Genomic DNA, 18,433 nt, shown 5'->3' on the forward strand with positions numbered 1-18,433 from the left:
TAATTATACAAAACTATTTCATTATGTTGTTCAATTCAATCTTTTTTAATAGAGTTTATATTTCACACAAATGTACTTTAAGTGAACAAATTACAAAAATAATGTACCAGTATTTAACTATATACTAATGTCCGACACCCTAACCACTTTGCCACTGCAACTATAAGAAGTGACGCTGATGAGCATTAGAATTGTGTTCTATAGGCACGATTTTAACGGAACCAGGATGTAAGCACCATCAATCAATCAATAAATCAAGCATTAGAATATTGGGTATATTTCAATCATGAACGAAAACCTTGAACTGACCTGTTATTAATAAAATAAACATTTCAATTATTGTCAAACTAAATAACTATAAAAAATGGACAATTTTTTTTTTTTTTTTTTCAAAATTACTTTAGTTTGGATTTTTTTGATGGCATTAAACAAATCCGTTTTAGCCTAGGAATTTATATTGGTCGCACTATTAGAAAGATTTCTTTCTGTTAGAATTGATTAATATTTGTCAACCTGGGCCCTGGAATTCAGTCGCACTGAGATGAAACGAGATAGGAAATTGGTTATATTGAACACCAGGAGCTGAAAAACAGTTAAAGTCAAAATATCTCATTTTCAAGGCATATCGGCTGGATATTAGGTTAGTGGCTGGCATTGTCTATCGCGTGTGTGTGACGGCTGGTCGAAAACAAAGATCACAAGATCCGACGGATTTAAATTGGAAAAGGAAGTCGGGTCCCAGGTAAAAACGAAACACAGACAAAAGAAAAAAGGTAGAATTAAGTGGCTTCAATCATGCTAGTTTTTATGTGTGGAGACGAAAATAACTTTGACGTGACGTAGATGCTTCCATGTTAGCTGTGCTTTAGGTTCAGACTTAATGAGGTGTTCAGAAGTTTGCAGGTTTTGTATTTCATCCCCTCAAGGTTAATTTGAATATTCGAATAAACGGGATCAGCCGATTTATAATGAGACACACAATAGGTTTATTGTCCTGGGGCAGATGGTCAATTCCAGGCAACTGGTCAGTTTGTCCAGAACAGTTGGAGAAAAATTGAATCTTTTCTCGATAGTGGTCAGCTAGTGTACTGGCGATGAATTTGTTGAAACGTGAAACATTGTTGTCTGGTTCGGGATAAAAAGAGGAACTTTACGCTCAGCAATAGTTCTGCATATTATTAACGCCTGATTGAAGCTGTTATTAGAGGAAAGTCGTCAGGTGTAATGGTGTATTTCATGTACATGGAATAGCAGTACATCATCTACTTCTCTTTGTGTGAAATTACGAGCTGAAGGATGCTACGAGATGTTGTTGGAGATATTCGTGATATGGTAAGTTGTTCAGCATGTTGGAACAGTAATGATGTTTTGTATCCCCATAACCAACTCCTTGTGTTCTGTCGGTTTGTAAAATTTAAACCAGAAAGAACTGGCTTTAATTGGCCTCCTCTGCTGTTGGTGTGAAATTGAGAATGGTTCTGTAGGGTTGAGAACAAAAACTAGGGGAAATTTTGGGAGGGGAGAATAGGGATGGGGGGCAGAACATACAAAGTAATAGTCAACTGAGATAGAAGGGGAAAAGTAAGGATGAATAAAAATAAAAAAAAAGAAAGGAGGAAAATTATAAGAATGTTTCTATTATCTAAAATTGCTCCATAGATGAAGGTCATGCTCAAGGTCAAATCTTTTGATCGATGTGTCACACGTGAAAATTATGTTAAGGAATGAAAAGTCAAATTCTATTAGCAGTACCATCTGATTATCTGATGATATCAGTGACAAATGGTGAAAATATGTTAAAAGTTGTAGCGCTGAATCTGAAAGAGACTTGTGGTCAAGTCAAGCTCCAGGACAAATGATAAAGCAGAAAATACTGAGTAGTCAAGCTCTAGGTCCAGTGATTGGTGAGTATAAGTATTAGCGGTCAAGCTTGGGGACATCTTGATCATGATTTAGGAAGCTTTACCTATTTAGAGAATTTCACTTTGATGTTGCGACAGCGACTGTGACTGCTCAAGGCAGAACTGAGTCAGTGTCAGTAACATTGGGCTATAATCGCCCGGTAAAGTGCTATACCATTGTAATGTAACAATGTTACCAAGGCCTCGTAATGATTGTCCTGATGGTCTCACAAAACCCAAGTAAGACCTTACTGATGGGTTTTGTCAGCTCGCATAATCTCGGGTGTGTCACAAACTCCCTGATCTATTAACGATATACAGGTAAACGATATAGGTGTAAAGGATACAGGTAAACAATACAGGTATACACGATACAGGTAAACCATACAGGTGAATGTTATACATGTAACACGTCTGTTTACATTGAAAAACCTGAGTTTGCATACCTGACCACCACCCCCTCACACACCTGTAACTGGACACTTGTCAACTTTTACCTGTAGTGCTCGTTACAGGTGAGTACTAAAACCCTTTGTACAGATGTATTGAAGCATTCTCTTCTCTCTAGTTTAGGTCACAGAATCATCCAGACTCTCTATCGCCATTCTACCAATGAAATCTGTAGAAAACTTCATCGTGATAACATATGGTATCATATTTCGAAAGGGTTTCCTGTCAGAACTTTATGCTTTGGGATCTGATTACGCTAATAGGTACATTTTCAGTAATACTGATGTAACAGGAGAGGAGAAAATGTAGCGGCCAGACTGGGATTCGAACCCGGGACCCTCAGAATACTAGCCGAGTGCTCTACCGACTGAGCTACCTGGTCACCGATGATCGACCCAGTCCAATCCCGCTACACTCCTCCCTCCTTTCTCGAAGTCTTTGCCCTCCAAGACACACGAGACCCTTCCAAACACCACCACCGTGGGTTATTTAGTTGGGCGCCAATTCTGTAACAGGAGAGGAGAAAATGTAGTGGCCAGACCGGGATTTGAACCCGGGACCCTCAGAATACTAGCCGAGTGCTCTACCGACTGAGCTACCTGGTCACCGATGATCGACCCAGTCCAATCCCGCTACACTGAAATTTCCAGCATGCGAGAATAGGTGATATAAAATAGTTTATAACATATATGAGAGGTTAAGATGTTCCAACAAATTTATTTTTAGACTTACTATAGGGCAGATGTGACCCAATGTCTTGTACTGACTTGATTGCAGGGTGATGTTTTTTCTCTGGGTATTCTGATTTGTCTCCACCTCTAAATATAATTGGACATATTCAAAACAAAGAAACCAAATCATTAATTGTGTAAATGGCTTGGTATGATTACTTTTAATGTCCTATTAACAGCCAAGGTCATGTAAGGACGTGTCATGTTTGTTGGTGGAGGAAATCCGGAGTACTTGGAGAAAAACCACTGTCCATTTGGTCAGTACCTGGCAACTGTTCCCTGGGTCACATTGGGTTTGAAATCATGACCCAGAGAAGGTTTGTGGTAATGTGTCATAATTGTTTTAAAATTTGCTGAAAAGAACATAAAAGGAGCAGTATATGAGATCAACCAGCCTCTACAACAGTATACTGATCATGTACCTATATGTACCTTGCTGTGATTAAAATGAATCATACTTCAATCTCAATAGGATATAAGGCATGGATCTATGTGACACACTTTCCATAGGGTTGCTAAGATCTTCTGTAAATACTGTATAAGATACCTTGTCAATTTCATGTCAATTTTAAGGCTGAGTATGACTTAGGATTTAAGTCTGGCAGACAAATATGACAAGGAAAGATTGATGGTAAGAGATATTTGATATTGATTGTGTCCGATAGGTATTCTTTTACGTAGTTATATGACCTAAAAAGTGTCAATAACTTGTAATAAGTCTTATTGGGTGAATCATTGAAAATATTTCTAATTAAAAATCATTTTTAAATGTCTGTACTTATAAGCCTGGAACTGCATTCAGGTGGCATTTATGGGACGATGAATGACCAAATTAACATTAAGGCAAATCCAGCATGAAGCTCTTTTGCTGTTGTGCAGTTGACATTCATCATTCCTTAATTGCCAGTTGAATTAATGCAGTTAAATGCATAAGTATTTCAGTGGTCACATTTTCGAATCATATATAAACAAATGATTGGCATATTAGATGTTTTCCCCATTTCAAGTCTGACATAATATCATTGGTTCATTGTTCTTTGTGTCAGGCGAATATTTAGTCGAGGACTCTGTACGAGCTGAACAGCTCGATCTAGACAGGAATTTTATCAATAGACGACAAGTAAACTTGTCAATCAGTTCACCTTTTAAAATCAGATAAACTTTATCATCAAGTTTGATAATAACAGTCATACTAAAGGCTGGAATGCATTTCACCTACCTAGAACTGAAAACCTTGAATGATTTCACTAGGTCAATTAAGAAACAATTAAGGATTTCACATGGCTTATCAGAAAACAATGCACAATTCAGGTGCCATTGCTGGGAAGAATGCATTATAAGTTTGAACAAACTCATTTGGTTGGTTTTGTTTGAATTATCAATTTCCTGCATCAAAATCGTGATGTGGTCCTAATAGTGAACAAAAACAATGCTACCATATAAAGAAAATCTGTGGAGGCAGGAGAAAAAGCAATCTGTCAAAAAAAAGTGAAAAAGTAAGTTAGGTGGGGGTCTCTTTGAAAAGAGATATTAAAATATGTAGAATATGCTTTATAAAGATGGATGGTTGGATATGCCTGCAGTATGTTATCAAACATCTTTTTGCATCCGTAGGTATGTTAAACGCTAAGTATACTTGTAGGTTAAACTAACTGGTTTGAATCTCTGAAAGGGAAATCTTTAATTTTCTTATTATTTTTTCGCTCTGGACATGCAATAGGGAATTAAGGTAATGACTTCTAATTCTTGTTTGGAAATTTACAAAAAAAAAAAAAAAAACATGTCCAAATTAAGATATCAACTGAAAAAGAAGAAAGAAAGAGACTGAATTTAAGATTTAATCAAATTTATATTATGATTTATTGTCCAATGTGATTGCTGATTCTTTGCATCTGTAGGAAACTAGTACAATATCAAGAAAAACTGTCACCATGAATGAATATTGTAAGCACTGTACAGCTGATGTATTGAATTACGATAAATATTGACATGGGTAGTCCTGTGTTGGTTTTCTGTTCTCCTTTTTGAAGAGCTCGCCATACTGTTACTTCCATTACAAAATCGTCTAATGTTTACTTGTCAAATAATGCTTAGTCGTGATAAGCATTCCGTCTAATTTGGAAAGTTCATAGTTCTATGAATGCCATAACTCCGAAAAATTACATAAGGCATTATAATGCTAAGTGGTCACTCAACAATAGCTAGGGGTTCTAATTATAGATTTTCCGATACATGCTTGATTGATTCTAGCTTAAAAGTGGACATGAATGGTTTAAAATCTGATTTTACGATAGGCCAAAGGTCAATAAAAACAAATATTGATAATCGGAAAGTGGACTCCGGAATTATGGGCGGACCACTCCCTGTTATATTTTAGCACCTTTCAACTGGACACATTGCTGTTTGGATAAACTTCCTAGTTTTGAATGACCAGTAAGTGGTCACTGGAATGGAGTGACCGCCTGATAGTATCAGCTGTTAATGGTCAAATATTGACCATAATGTTTTATGGTTGAATTTCTTACCCAATATTAGGTCAAAAGACTTTTAAATTCTGGAGTAAGGGTTTGTTGTTGGATAAGGCTAATTTGGTGTTAGGTTATAGAGAACGGGTTAGATTTAAATATCAGACTATTTTCTTTGTCACTTGAGTGGTCTGTATTTTAGAACTGAAAGAAGATTGTACAGTCAAACCTGTCTATAAATACCACCCAAGGGAAAGTCACACCTGTCTATAAATACCACCCAAGGGAAAGTCACACCTGTCTATAAAGACCACCCAAGGGACAGTCAAACCTGTCTATAAAGACCACCCAAGGGACAGTCAAACCTGTCTATAAAGACCACTCAAGGGACAGTCAAACCTGTCTATAAAGACCACTCAAGGGACAGTCAAACCTGTCTATAAAGACCACCCAAGGGACAGTCAAACCTGTCTATAAAGACCACTCAAGGGACAGTCAAACCTGTCTATAAAGACCACTCAAGGGGACAGTCAAACCTGTCTATAAAGACCACTCAAGGGACAGTCAAACCTGTCTATAAAGACCACTCAAGGGACAGTCAAACCTGTCTATAAAGACCACTCAAGGGACAGTCAAACCTGTCTATAAAGACCACTCAAAGGGACAGTCAAACCTGTCTATAAAGACCACTCAAGGGACAGTCAAACCTGTCTATAAAGACCACTCAAGGGGACAGTCAAACCTGTCTATAAAGACCACCCAAGGGACAGTCAAACCTGTCTATAAAGACCACCCAAGGGACAGTCAAACCTGTCTATAAAGACCACCCAAGGGACAGTCAAACCTGTCTATAAAGACCACCCAAGGGACAGTCAAACCTTTCTACAAAGACCATCCATGGGACAGTCAAACCTTTCTATAAGGACCACCTAAGGGATACCCAAACTTGTCTATGAAGACCATCCATAGGACAGTCAAACCTGTCTATAAAGACCATTTATGGGACAGTCAAACCTGTCTATAAAGACCACACAAGGGACAGTCAAACCTGTCTATAAAGACCACCCAAGGGACAGTCAAACCTGTCTATAAAGACCACCCAAGTGACAGTCAAACCTGTATAAAGACCACCCAAGGGACAGTCAAACCTGTCTATAAAGACCACTCAAGGGACAGTCAAACCTGTCTATAAAGACCACTCAAGGGACAGTCAAACCTGTCTATAAAGACCACTTAAGGGACAAAGGAATGATGATCTTTATAGTCAAGCGGTCTTTATACAGAGGTGATATTTATACAGAGGTCAAATTGTGTAGAAATTGACAATTTGGGACCCTGAAGATGTGGTTTTATGAAGCAGATGATCTTTAAACAGAGGTCAAATTGTGTAGAAATTACCTGAAAAATTTTCTTATTAAACAGTTGGTCTATTTTGAGAGGTGGTCACTTAAACATGTTTTACTGTATTTGCAAATTTTAGGGAAAATGACTTATGTTACAAATCAAAATGATATAAAAACAGATAAGAGTTTAAATTCCTCGGATATTTGAATTAAAAGTCTTGTAGAAACATTCCTTACAATGACATGCGGAGAAATGTATATCTGAACCTATTGATTTGTTAAAAAGCTTAGAAATCTTTAGATTAACATAAAACATCTTCAATATCCTGTTCAAGGGAGATAAATCTAACAGATTTGTGTTAACTGTAATTATATTGTCAGTGTGCCAAGTAATTGGCTATTCCCCTGGTAGAAATAAACATCACTTTGTACTTTCATTTTCCAATTAGTTTTCATTAGATACTGGTTAGATTATATGCTGAGTGCCTGTGTTAAGTTGTACTTTCATTTTCCAATTACTTTTCATTAACTATTGGTTAACGTATGTACCAAGTGCCTCTGTTAAATACTGTACATATTATCCAAGATGGTTATATGTATAAATGCCTGTCATATTTTCCCCTTTTATCTAGTGATTTTACCTGCTTCTTCACCAGGAGCGTTCTAAGCGAAAAGAAACAGGGAGGGAGGGTTTTCTGGCACACACACTTAGAAATATGGACTGAAGCCAGAAATTTTTATCTATAAATTATTAACATAATTATGGACATTACCAAGTTATAGCTGTTGAATAGAGGGAGATATGGGAGAGATTTTATTACAAGTACTACCTTATGACTTCTTCACCCCTGAAATTTCATAATGGACTGTTCCAGTACTTGAAGTAGTTAAGTTCATATGTGTTTTTAGGGATGAACAATCTAACTGATCTACTTTTTAACTGATTCATGTAAAGTACCACACATAAATTAGTAGGTAAGAATTTATATTATAATAATTATGATCTATGAATTTTCCTAGGAGGAAGAATCTGTTATCATTTTATGAAAATTTGAAATCTTTATAATCATATTTAGCAAGGTTTATGAAAAGAATCACTATAGATATACATTGATAGAGTTAAGCTAGCACTTCAGCAATGTTGCTGAAATGTATTCTGATCTCTACAAAGTTTTAATTGATGAATACAACATCAAAGATTTTTTTCAAGAGCGTCTAGAATTTACAGTGTATTAATTGATGAAAAGATATAATTAATATGCTTTTCATTACTGCAATGGTCATAGTCAGGTTTAAATAAAAACTGTAAAGACGGCAATTAAAAACAAATATTTAATAATAATAATAATTTTTTGTTTATATATATTTAAAAGTGTCAGCTTGAAAAAAAACAATTTTCTGGAATGACCTCGATATGACAATTAAAAACTTCAACAAATTAAGTGTTATAGCAACAACAAAAAAGAAATAAACATCTTTTGATGCATTTGTAACATATTCTTATGGTTTGATAATTTCACTTGATGTCATATAATCGGTTACAGAGATATCCAAATTTACCTATTTGCTATCCTCTTTGTATCAATTTACCAGAGTGTGTGCTGTAGATTTATGGATTTGACACTGTGCTACTTTTCTAATTTTCTGCTACGTTAATTTCTGTACAAACATTTAAAGTGTGCGGTTCGGAGTTGATTTGTATGTAATATTGTGTATTCTTTGTTGTGTGACGACAGGTGTTTCGGGGACGACAGGTAAATTGAGATGTTTTGTTACGTGATTATTATTTATTGTCTGATCATATTGTGTATATATATATAGTACTCACTGAACAGTATAAATGTGTCGGATTTATAACCGAACGAGACAGGTGAAAATTGTACAGGTAGATATTGATGGGATAGGCTGTACTAACGACAGGTGTCTGTACTATGGGACACAGTCTGAAGTCATTCGCAGTACTTCTGAGATTAAGTCGCAGAGAAACATGTCTGATCTGACAAATGAGATTTTGCGATGATGGTAAGTTACATATATATGTAATACTCAGGATCGTGCCATGAAATGTTACCCATGTCTGTCTGATAATTTGGTTTGGTTATATTAGTTTTACATCTTATTAACAGCCATAGTCATTTAAGGATGTTCCAGATTTGTTGGTGGAGGAAAGTTGAAGTACCAGGAGAAAAAACACCAACCAGCAGTCACTATACCTAGCATCTGCCCCACATCGTATACAAACTCACACCCCAGAGATGGAGGCCTTGTGGAAATATATATACCTGATACCCAGCATTGTATTATGTTGATTCAAGCTCTATCCAGATAGTGTTGTCTCCCTTTCTGTCCCAATTTCAAAAAAAGATGGGGTTTTGAAAGGAGCATTTTTATGTCTTCATTTGTTCCTTTATTAATTCCTCATGATGACATTAAAATATTGAGCATATCTGTATACCATAGTCTATCATTAAGTGCAGAAGAAACAGTTTGGGGATGCTCATCCTCACCAGAATTTCGGAAATTTGGAATAATTTTCCTCAGATTACTTGTTATTTCCCTGGAGAGCTGCACAATTTCTGTAGTATTAAATTCTGTACACTTAAAGCAGATCAAATACTCTTCATCTCACATTCTTTGCTTTTCATATGTAAATCAGTACATTCTTCTGCCGTTCTGGCAGATGACAAGTTTCTCTGAGTCAATGTCACCCTGTTTGACCTCGTGGACAATCCATCCCTTGTATACAGTTGACAAATCGTCGGAACCCGATATATGGGATTAAAACGGAAATCTGTCTTTGTATGAATCAGTTAAATGATTGATTGATTTCTCAAGTTTTCATACTTGTTAAAATATTTTTTGTAAATCTGACAAATGCAGCAATGATTTTAAGGGTTACCACCTCCTGGAAAATTTATTACAGCTTTTAAAGTTTTCAACAATACAAAGATTATACATTGGTATATCAATATGATTAGACTGATGATATCGCACTCTTACTATACAATTCAAAGTTGTATAACTCAGAATTTACATACAGATGTTCCAAACTATTAGTTTTTTCCTAAAATGTCATCCAATAAATGAAATCATCTGATGCTGTAAAACTATGATATTGATCATAAAATTTTATGTTGTTTATACAGTTATGTCCTTTTATTCTTGTAGTTATATCCCTTGTTATGTGAGTTGTCTCCTTTTGCTATACCTCCATATGCTTTGTGATCAAAAATATCTCACATTGTGAGTAAGATTATCTCCCCTTATCCTGCCTACTATATTTCTTTAATTGTGGTTATTTTGAATAGTTGTAAAATTTGTAAATGTTATGGCTCAATCAACAAGATATTTATATTTTCACTATTTATTAACTCTGTTAATTATTTTGATAATAATAATGAAACTTTAATAATGAGAATTTAATCAGATCTTCAGTAAAATTTTATTCATATGTTAAAGATAACACATGGTGTTCTCAGACTATCAGTATGATCAACCTGGAGGTTATTTTAATAATGATAATGAAATTTGTGGTCTCTACAGTTAAAATCATTTCATAGATGACTTCAGGTCATATATGTCAACTAGATGATAGGTAGAACATCATCAGGCCAAAGACCACCCATGGATCGAAAGGAGATGTACATAAAGAGATGGACAACTTTCTCTCTTCTACATATGATAACATCAATTCGTCTAAAATTAAATTAAATTTTTTTTTGAAATACCTGCATTCTATAATGGAAATAATTCATATTTATTCTTCCTCATAATGGAATTGTGCCTAGACTTTAAATCAGTTGAATTGATTTGATTAGCATCAGGGACTATTGCTTTAAGTTTAAAGTCTTTGGTTCGAATCTTAGTAAAAAAAAATTGTATCATTAAATCCTTTACATCTAAAATCCACAACATTGATAATTTGTTCCTGTTTTAGCTATGGCCATAAAATGAGGTGTTATTTAGGTATTATGTAAGAATGTCATACACGTTAACCATTTGGCCACTTTATGCTGAATATATTGTACTTCCGTGGAATTAAACATCGATTTAAGCAGGAATTAAGTCCTTCAGAAGTCTTACCTAGCTACACAAGCACCTGTTTACCAACAGTCTCTCCGATTATCCAGTAACATGCCTATATAAGTAAAGTCAGGCTTACCGACCCTAATCTCTTACCTCAGATAACTTAATCCTAATCTAATTACTTGTAATCTAAATGTTAAAGTACTGGCAAAATAAATTGGTTTCTGATTTATTTGTCAGTTTAATTGGATGGAATTAGGTAGATTTAGGGTTTAGGGTGCCAAGAGTATAAAGTGAGTCGTATGTAGTCTGTAATCCAGTAAGCACTATCAAAAGCCTGAATGTCAAATTATATAGGTTTAATTTTCTTTTCAATCTTCTAAGACTCGATCCAGATAAATGTTGATGTGTTTGGCTATTGCCATAATACCACAATTCACATGTTGAAAATTTTCTCCCTTTTAAACCGAAATTATTAGCAGAAATATAAGCACTCTACTCTCTGAATCACTAACTGTTGATGTCGGATTACAAAGGTTTTTGAATGTTTGGTGTATTGATGTGGATTTACACAGGTTTCTTGACGAGACCCCAGTTGAAATGTTGGTTTACACAGGTTTGCTCTCCCCTGTAAACCTAAGCTGAAACATCATTTTATTAATGTTTTTCTCACCCTGTAGACCCCAGTTGAGATGCCAATTTACACAAGTTTCCCTGCCCTGTAGGCCCCAGTTGAGATGTCAGTTTACACAGGTTTTCCCTTGTAGGCCCCATTTCAGAAGTCCGTCTGTCTGTTGCCAGAAGGTGCTACCTTGGTTTACCTTGCCAATTGTTTACTATCACAGGTAACAAACACCTATAACCAAACACAGATAATACACATTTCCCTCCAGCCTTTATCAATTTTTGTATAAATAAACATACATACAGAAAGATCAACTTTAACAGGAAAGGTATATACAGGCCGCTACAAATCTTTCTTTCCACACCACCGTGGAAACCCGTCCGAAATTTGTCCCGTCCTGAAACTGTTCTAACCAGGATACTAGTGGAACCAGGACAGGATACGAACTTTCTTTCTGTGTTTAATCAACGAACGACCAAGGAAGGAGATAATTTTGTAATTATGGTATCTAGAAATAATTGACGGCTGTTTTGTTTAACAACACGTGGCTGTTGGGGTGAAGTTTTGAGGAGTGTCAAGCTTCGTTTAAAATCTGGCATGAAATCAAAAGTGTGTTCCTATTTCTCTTCCTGGATTCGGAAGGTATAATTCAATTTGATGAGGGGGGAAAAAAATCGAGAGGCAAAGCTGCAGGTAATATTTGTATTGAATTTGTGTGATGGAGGTGAAGTTTTCATCAATGTGATTACGCTGGATTTCACACGGATCCATTAGTACTTCATTCATTGTTAATGAAAAAGTGGATTTAAATTTTTTGTGGATTTTGATAAATATGTGTTCCTTATGAATTTTTTTCTGTGATTTCAAAAGGAATTTGGCAAGTTGTGGATTATTATATGGAAACTAGAAGCATTAGTGAACAGTTTCAAAGCTTCAAAATTATTTGAATTGTCATGGCTTCGGGGTGTTTCAAGTTTGCACTTAAATCAGAGTCTTTCAAGCGTTTTATTTGGAGAGATTCTTATAGCTGGGTAAGAGATGATGGAATCTGATTTCTGAAAGTTGTTGATTAATGAAAGATTTGTAGGGGCCTGTATGTTGATTCAGTATCCTGTCTCAAAAAATGTTTGAAAGATGGCGAAACCTTTTTGATATTGTTTAACTGTATAAGTACAAGATTTATAAACTTCAAAATCATATCTTATAAAATTTAATATTTGACTACAAAGGTAGTTAAAATTGTCTGCCACAAATTTTCATTTCCATGGAAAATTTTTGATTGGCTATATATACTTACATCAATTACAAAATCATACGAATTATATTTTTATATTAATATAAAACTTTGTTGAATGATTTACTATTGGAAGTTAATTATCAGGAGAATTGTTGTTGAAATTTCCATGGTACATTCCTGTATAACCTGCATAGGATTTTTATTTCCCATGAGAGTGCGATCGATGTTCACATTAACAAGATACATCTGTTTCTATAAAATTTTGATAAGTACTTTGATGACTGTGGTACATGCACACCATGAATTCTTATATAGAAATGTGGCAGCTGCAGTATTCAGGTATTTGGATTAAGGCCAAGTCCATCACAAATATGGCTTATTATACCGATTTTTCGATACTTTTAGATGTGTTATGTGAGCAATGGTGGCCATTTGGTTAAAGTGTTCTAACACATTTTATTCCACCTCTTGTGGACCCACTTGGGGCTTTTGCTATGTGCCTATATGGATATTCTCGAGTCTGTGTGAAATGTGATGCATGTGATGCCTATTTGTGTGTTTTGGGAGACTGTGGTATGTTAATATTGTGTCTTTTTGTGATAGTGGTAACATTGTTCCATTGCTCACTGAAACATACAATGTATACCTGCCAACGAAACCAAACAGCAAACATTTAAAAACAGAACATTAAAAACATGTTACATCATTTGATGTTTAACAATTCAGTGGCCGTCTGCTGGAACATGTATTCACAGTAGCAAACAGAGGAAATTTGAAACCATTCAAATCTCAGAATCAATATGTATGTGTTTCAATTTGATTCAGGTTCCTACATCCAAACAAAAACGATCTGCATTAATAAGCATTCCCTATATCACCGGTAACCGTACACTTATATACATGTCCATGGGGAGCATCGATCAGTACATACACAGTACCCAGTCACCCGTTTATAGTCGTTATGTAAACGAGGATGTGCACAGTCCACAGGAATTCCATATTGATTAACGATATAATAATCAAGCTAAGTTTCTCAAATTTACAATAGAGAAGTTATTTTGAGTATCATATTGCCGATATTGTCTGTTAATATAATTGATTGATAATAATGCTACTTAAGTTTCTCAAATTTACAATAGACAAGTTATTTTGAGTCTCATATCTCTCCATATTGTCTATTATATTCAATACAGACTGTCACTTGATTAAGACTGTAAGTGTATGGGACTACATAACTTTATACAGATCATTTGAAGGTTCAGGTGTGCTTTCAAGCTCAGCAGTGTGTTTGCATTTGAGCCAGGTATGTAGTTCTCACTGGTAAAGACACATATAATTTGGAATTGTGTTGTGGGGATTTTATGATCTTAAAACTGACATGTAGGTAAGATTTTAAAATGATTTTGATAAATTTATAACAGAAATATATGAAAGAAATTTGGATATTAGTATACATGTACTAAATCATTTGTGTTAGTTATTTAAACTAAGAAAAAAAAAAGTTCTGTATAATTTTGATTTATTAACGGCAATTACCATAATTAGGGTAACATTTCCAGGTAGAAATTAAACATTTAATTAGCAGGTGAAATATAATGTCTCTTGATTAGGAAGTAATTAAATTAGAGTTAATTTCAACTTCGTTTAAGCAATTATAGTAACAATTCCATCACAGTTTAAGGTCGTTTTAACCTTGTAAATATTTAACAGGTAAAAATGATGTGTCTTTATAGCAATCAGTAATACATTAAAGTGACTCTATAGACATAATTATAAAGCTCAATTTTTATCACTTTCGCTGTTAGATTAGAGGGGAGATCTGAATATTTCCTATAACTAAATTACTTTTTATTCATTATGGAAATTAATAGCTGCATGAATCTGGCCGATTCATTCTCTGATCACCAGGTGAATATGGTAACGAAGGACAGTTCCTACCTGGTATAAATTCAATACTCTTTCCCAGACAACTGTTTGCTCAGCTGAATGTATAGGCTTATTATCTCCGGGCTATAGGAATATCAATATCTGAAGTTCATTATTTGTATAGAGATAGCTGTTTAATTGACTATCAAAGTTCTTCATTGTTTCTTATTTTAAAAATATTTGCCATGCAGGAAAGAATGGTTTTCCAGACAAGCGTTTCAGCCTTTAACTTGCACATTTTGTGCTTAAAATATATTGCCAATCAAAATACAGAGGACTCCACATAATCGAATAACGGTTATTCGAATATTTCGGTTATTTGCATAAAATTCTGCGGTCCCGATTTTTTCCTTCTTTATCTTTGTTTTTCAACTCCGTGTATTTGCATAGACTTTTACATGACCTCCGGTTATTTGAATAAAATATTTGGGAAATTCTAAAAATATAATCGAATATTTTTCAATTTTGCAAAGTATTTTTAGCGAAATTTCGCCGATATATGTTTCAATTTTACTAGAAATCATCATGGTAACAGATTAACGTTAAAGTATGGCTTGTTATTTTATGCATGAATCTGCAAAGGTATTCGACGCTGTTACGATTTACATCAGCAGCGGTTGATCATAACTTTAGTATATTCACTGGCTCAAACATCTAATTAAAGCATTTGCACTTTCAAATATGTTTATTTATTAACGTAACGTACCTTAGTTCGCGATCGGTTGGAGAAACCATGCTTCCTTATAACATTCGCCATGCATGATCAGTAGTCTCGTTCAACCAGAGTCTTGTTGACTACGACAGACATGTGCGTATCAAGCGTCTCGTTGAACGAGACATAAAAGCATGCAAAGTCGGCGTGCAATGACTACCGCAAGTTTCGTACAGTATGTAAGCTTAGGATAAAAAAGATACTTGCTACGTTGTTTCATTGCTACTTGAATATGCATTAATTTCTGAAATGTTATCAAGCTATTCGCCGTATAGATCAACAAACAGGGAGAATTCTCAAAACACATTTAGGTCGAGTGAACGCATGGCTTCATCACCTGCCGCCATTTTCGAATTCATATGTGTAAAAACAACACTACTAGTTGATCGGCACTTTGAAGCTTAATCACGGTCGTAAGTTCATTTTGCCAGGCAAATGTACGTAAATTTGTTTATTATTTAGGTTCTGAATTGTAGACACAAATCCAATCCTGTTTTGTAGAATCTAATAGCATTTGATATTAGCTGTTTCTCAAATATTCACGTGTCGATCTAACGTAAACAAGAATCTAATATTGGAAATTTTTTTGTTATTAAACAATTAAAATCGATTTACAACTTCGAAAATAATTACTTGTTGTTCGTTTTAAGTGTAAATAATTAACACATTTATCAAGTAAACGAAACGAAACCTATTTGCCTATTCACACATATGTGTGGGGTCAAACGGAGGTGCAAAATGTCATTTCCGCCTATTCGAATACTCCGGTTATTTGCATATTTTCTTCTGGAAAATGACCTATGCAAATAAGCGGAATCCTCTGTATATTCTTCATTATCTTGACTCAGAGGAAGGAAAATTTTTGGAGCTTAAAGTGTTGAAGACCATAAATATACTCATGTAATATAGAATTTAAATTTAGATAAAGTTAATAGGATTGAAGACCATAGATTTTATTTTCAAAATGGGTTTGGATAATGCCAATTGCAATCTGTATCAGATGGATGGGGTACCAATGACACACAGAATTAAGGTCTTATACTTTTATCAGTGTGAATGTAATATCTGGTGGAATGAAAGGAACCCTGAAAATTCACAATGAACTGTTCCAGCCATTGAATTAGAAGGGTTTAAATGTGTCTTCAGGGGTGAATTGTCTTAAGCCATTGTTGTTTCTGTGCATACTGTTCTGAATATGTTTTCTCCATCAGTTTTTGAGTCCAAAGTTCATCTTTCCAATGATGACCATCATTAGCCATAGAGGTCCAGGGTCATATCCATGGGAGATGGATCTTCTGCCTTTTGATGACCTTGGCTTCCAGCTGAGGTCAAGTGGTCCTAAACCAAATTGATGACCAGCAGAATTGACCAGTCTAAATCTATTTCAATTATCTGCTGATCAGCAGTTGTCTATCCAGTTACTTAGAGCCCCTGATGGTCAGCTTAAGGTATCACAGCTGGGTATAGTACACATGTTAGAAACAGTGGGATGAGCAAGGTTCTCTGGTAGAGTGAGGAGTTAGGTGCAATATTTATTTTGGCTGTGTGGGTAGGGGTGGGGATGGGGGTTGGGATGAAGAGGGGAGGGGTGGGGGCTTACATGTTACATTAGAGATAATTTCTGAGAGAGCAATATGATAAATATTTTTCAGGAGCAAAATAGAGCAATCCTTTCTTTGATAACAAAGAGCAATATTATCTCTTTGGGTGTAAAAATACTGGCAATATGTTCAGGAGCAAATAGAGCAAGAGAGCAAATGGCAATTATTCCCATGGAGAGCAAAAGAACAGTACCTTTTGTCAGCAAAAGATCAAATTATAAAGGAAGCAAGCATTGAATTTACTGGGTGAAAATTTACAGACTTTTGGTAAACAAAGAAAGAATATCTATCAAAATGTAACTTTGGCAAATAAGTATTTTGGACCAGGTATCATATATCTCTCTAAATCCCTGGGAAAACAGGAGAAACTTACAATATTTTCATTTCTAGATTTCAGATAATATTGTATGCTGTAACATCCTTGTGGAACATGCCTATATACACTTTTCCTTGGGAATAATTTGTAAATTGCAGGGCTGTGCAGGCTTGTTATAAAGACCAGATTTCACTTTGTTTAATGATTCATATAAGATTTTGCGCATGCTTGTCTTGACAATTTGGCAGGATGCCCTGTAAACTATAAATTGTTATACAGCTTCCTAGGTAAGGTGTGGTATTCTGGTGACCCCTTTGACCTTAGTAATTTACATACTGATATAAACACATATATCTTCAATGATAAACATGATACCTAGAGGGCATCGGTACTATTTTTATCTAGCTTTAAAAGTGGAGAAAATTGTATAAATATTTTTCAAAGTTTTTCTGAGACATGAATCTTATATATCACATAATGCCAACATAGATTGACTACTTTCATACACATCAAGAACAGGAGATTAATTGAAAAAGAAAGGATTAGTTAATTAAATTAATATCTGTGTGATTTCAGATTTCATAAATTTAAAATTCAAGGGATATAATCAAACAAAGGAGAGATAAACATGATATTCAAACTGTGTGATTCCAGATTAAACTGATTTCTAATTCAAGGGAGATAATTAAATTAAGGGGAAATAAACATAATATTAAAATTATATTTCATCATTTCATTTAAAAAATATTTTTTTATTTGGAAACAATGTTACGTACTCTCAAAATATATAAAGAGATGAGGATATACCCTTTAGTAGATATATATAGCGTAATTGATATTTCTTCCACTGGTCAAGGGGATACTAAAAGGGTGATAAACTAGAGGGAGTTAAGGGGATTAGAGGGCACTAATGAATCTGGCTACTGAAGCTGACCAAGGGCAGATAACTGTTAGATAAGATGAGGGAGACATTGATGGATGCCATATGGGCAGAGAGATCTACTGTGAGGTATTAAATACATACAGTATGCTACTGAACATCACACCCATCTAACAGAATAGGAAGAGATGAGATGGATGAGATGGGATGGATGACAGAT

General features: G+C 34.9%; 1 protein-coding gene across 6 annotated transcripts in view; it reads left to right on the forward strand.

Annotated features, from left to right (window-relative positions):
• The window catches only part of LOC138311067 (dentin sialophosphoprotein-like), an 86,244-nt gene that overhangs the window by 42,131 nt on the left and 25,680 nt on the right, over positions 1-18,433 (forward strand). Inside the window, exon 1 of one of the 6 annotated variants that reach the window (XM_069252499.1) lies at positions 8,781-8,912. The exons of the other annotated variants lie outside the window; for them this stretch is intronic. Within the exon in view, the coding sequence (XP_069108600.1) occupies positions 8,907-8,912 (6 nt within the window). The 5' untranslated portion in view covers positions 8,781-8,906. Of the gene's footprint in view, positions 1-8,780; positions 8,913-18,433 lie in introns of those variants that run through there. 6 annotated transcript variants of the gene reach the window in all.

This window comes from Argopecten irradians, chromosome 16 (genome assembly GCF_041381155.1).
Source record: "Argopecten irradians isolate NY chromosome 16, Ai_NY, whole genome shotgun sequence".
NCBI lineage: Eukaryota > Metazoa > Mollusca > Bivalvia > Pectinida > Pectinidae > Argopecten > Argopecten irradians.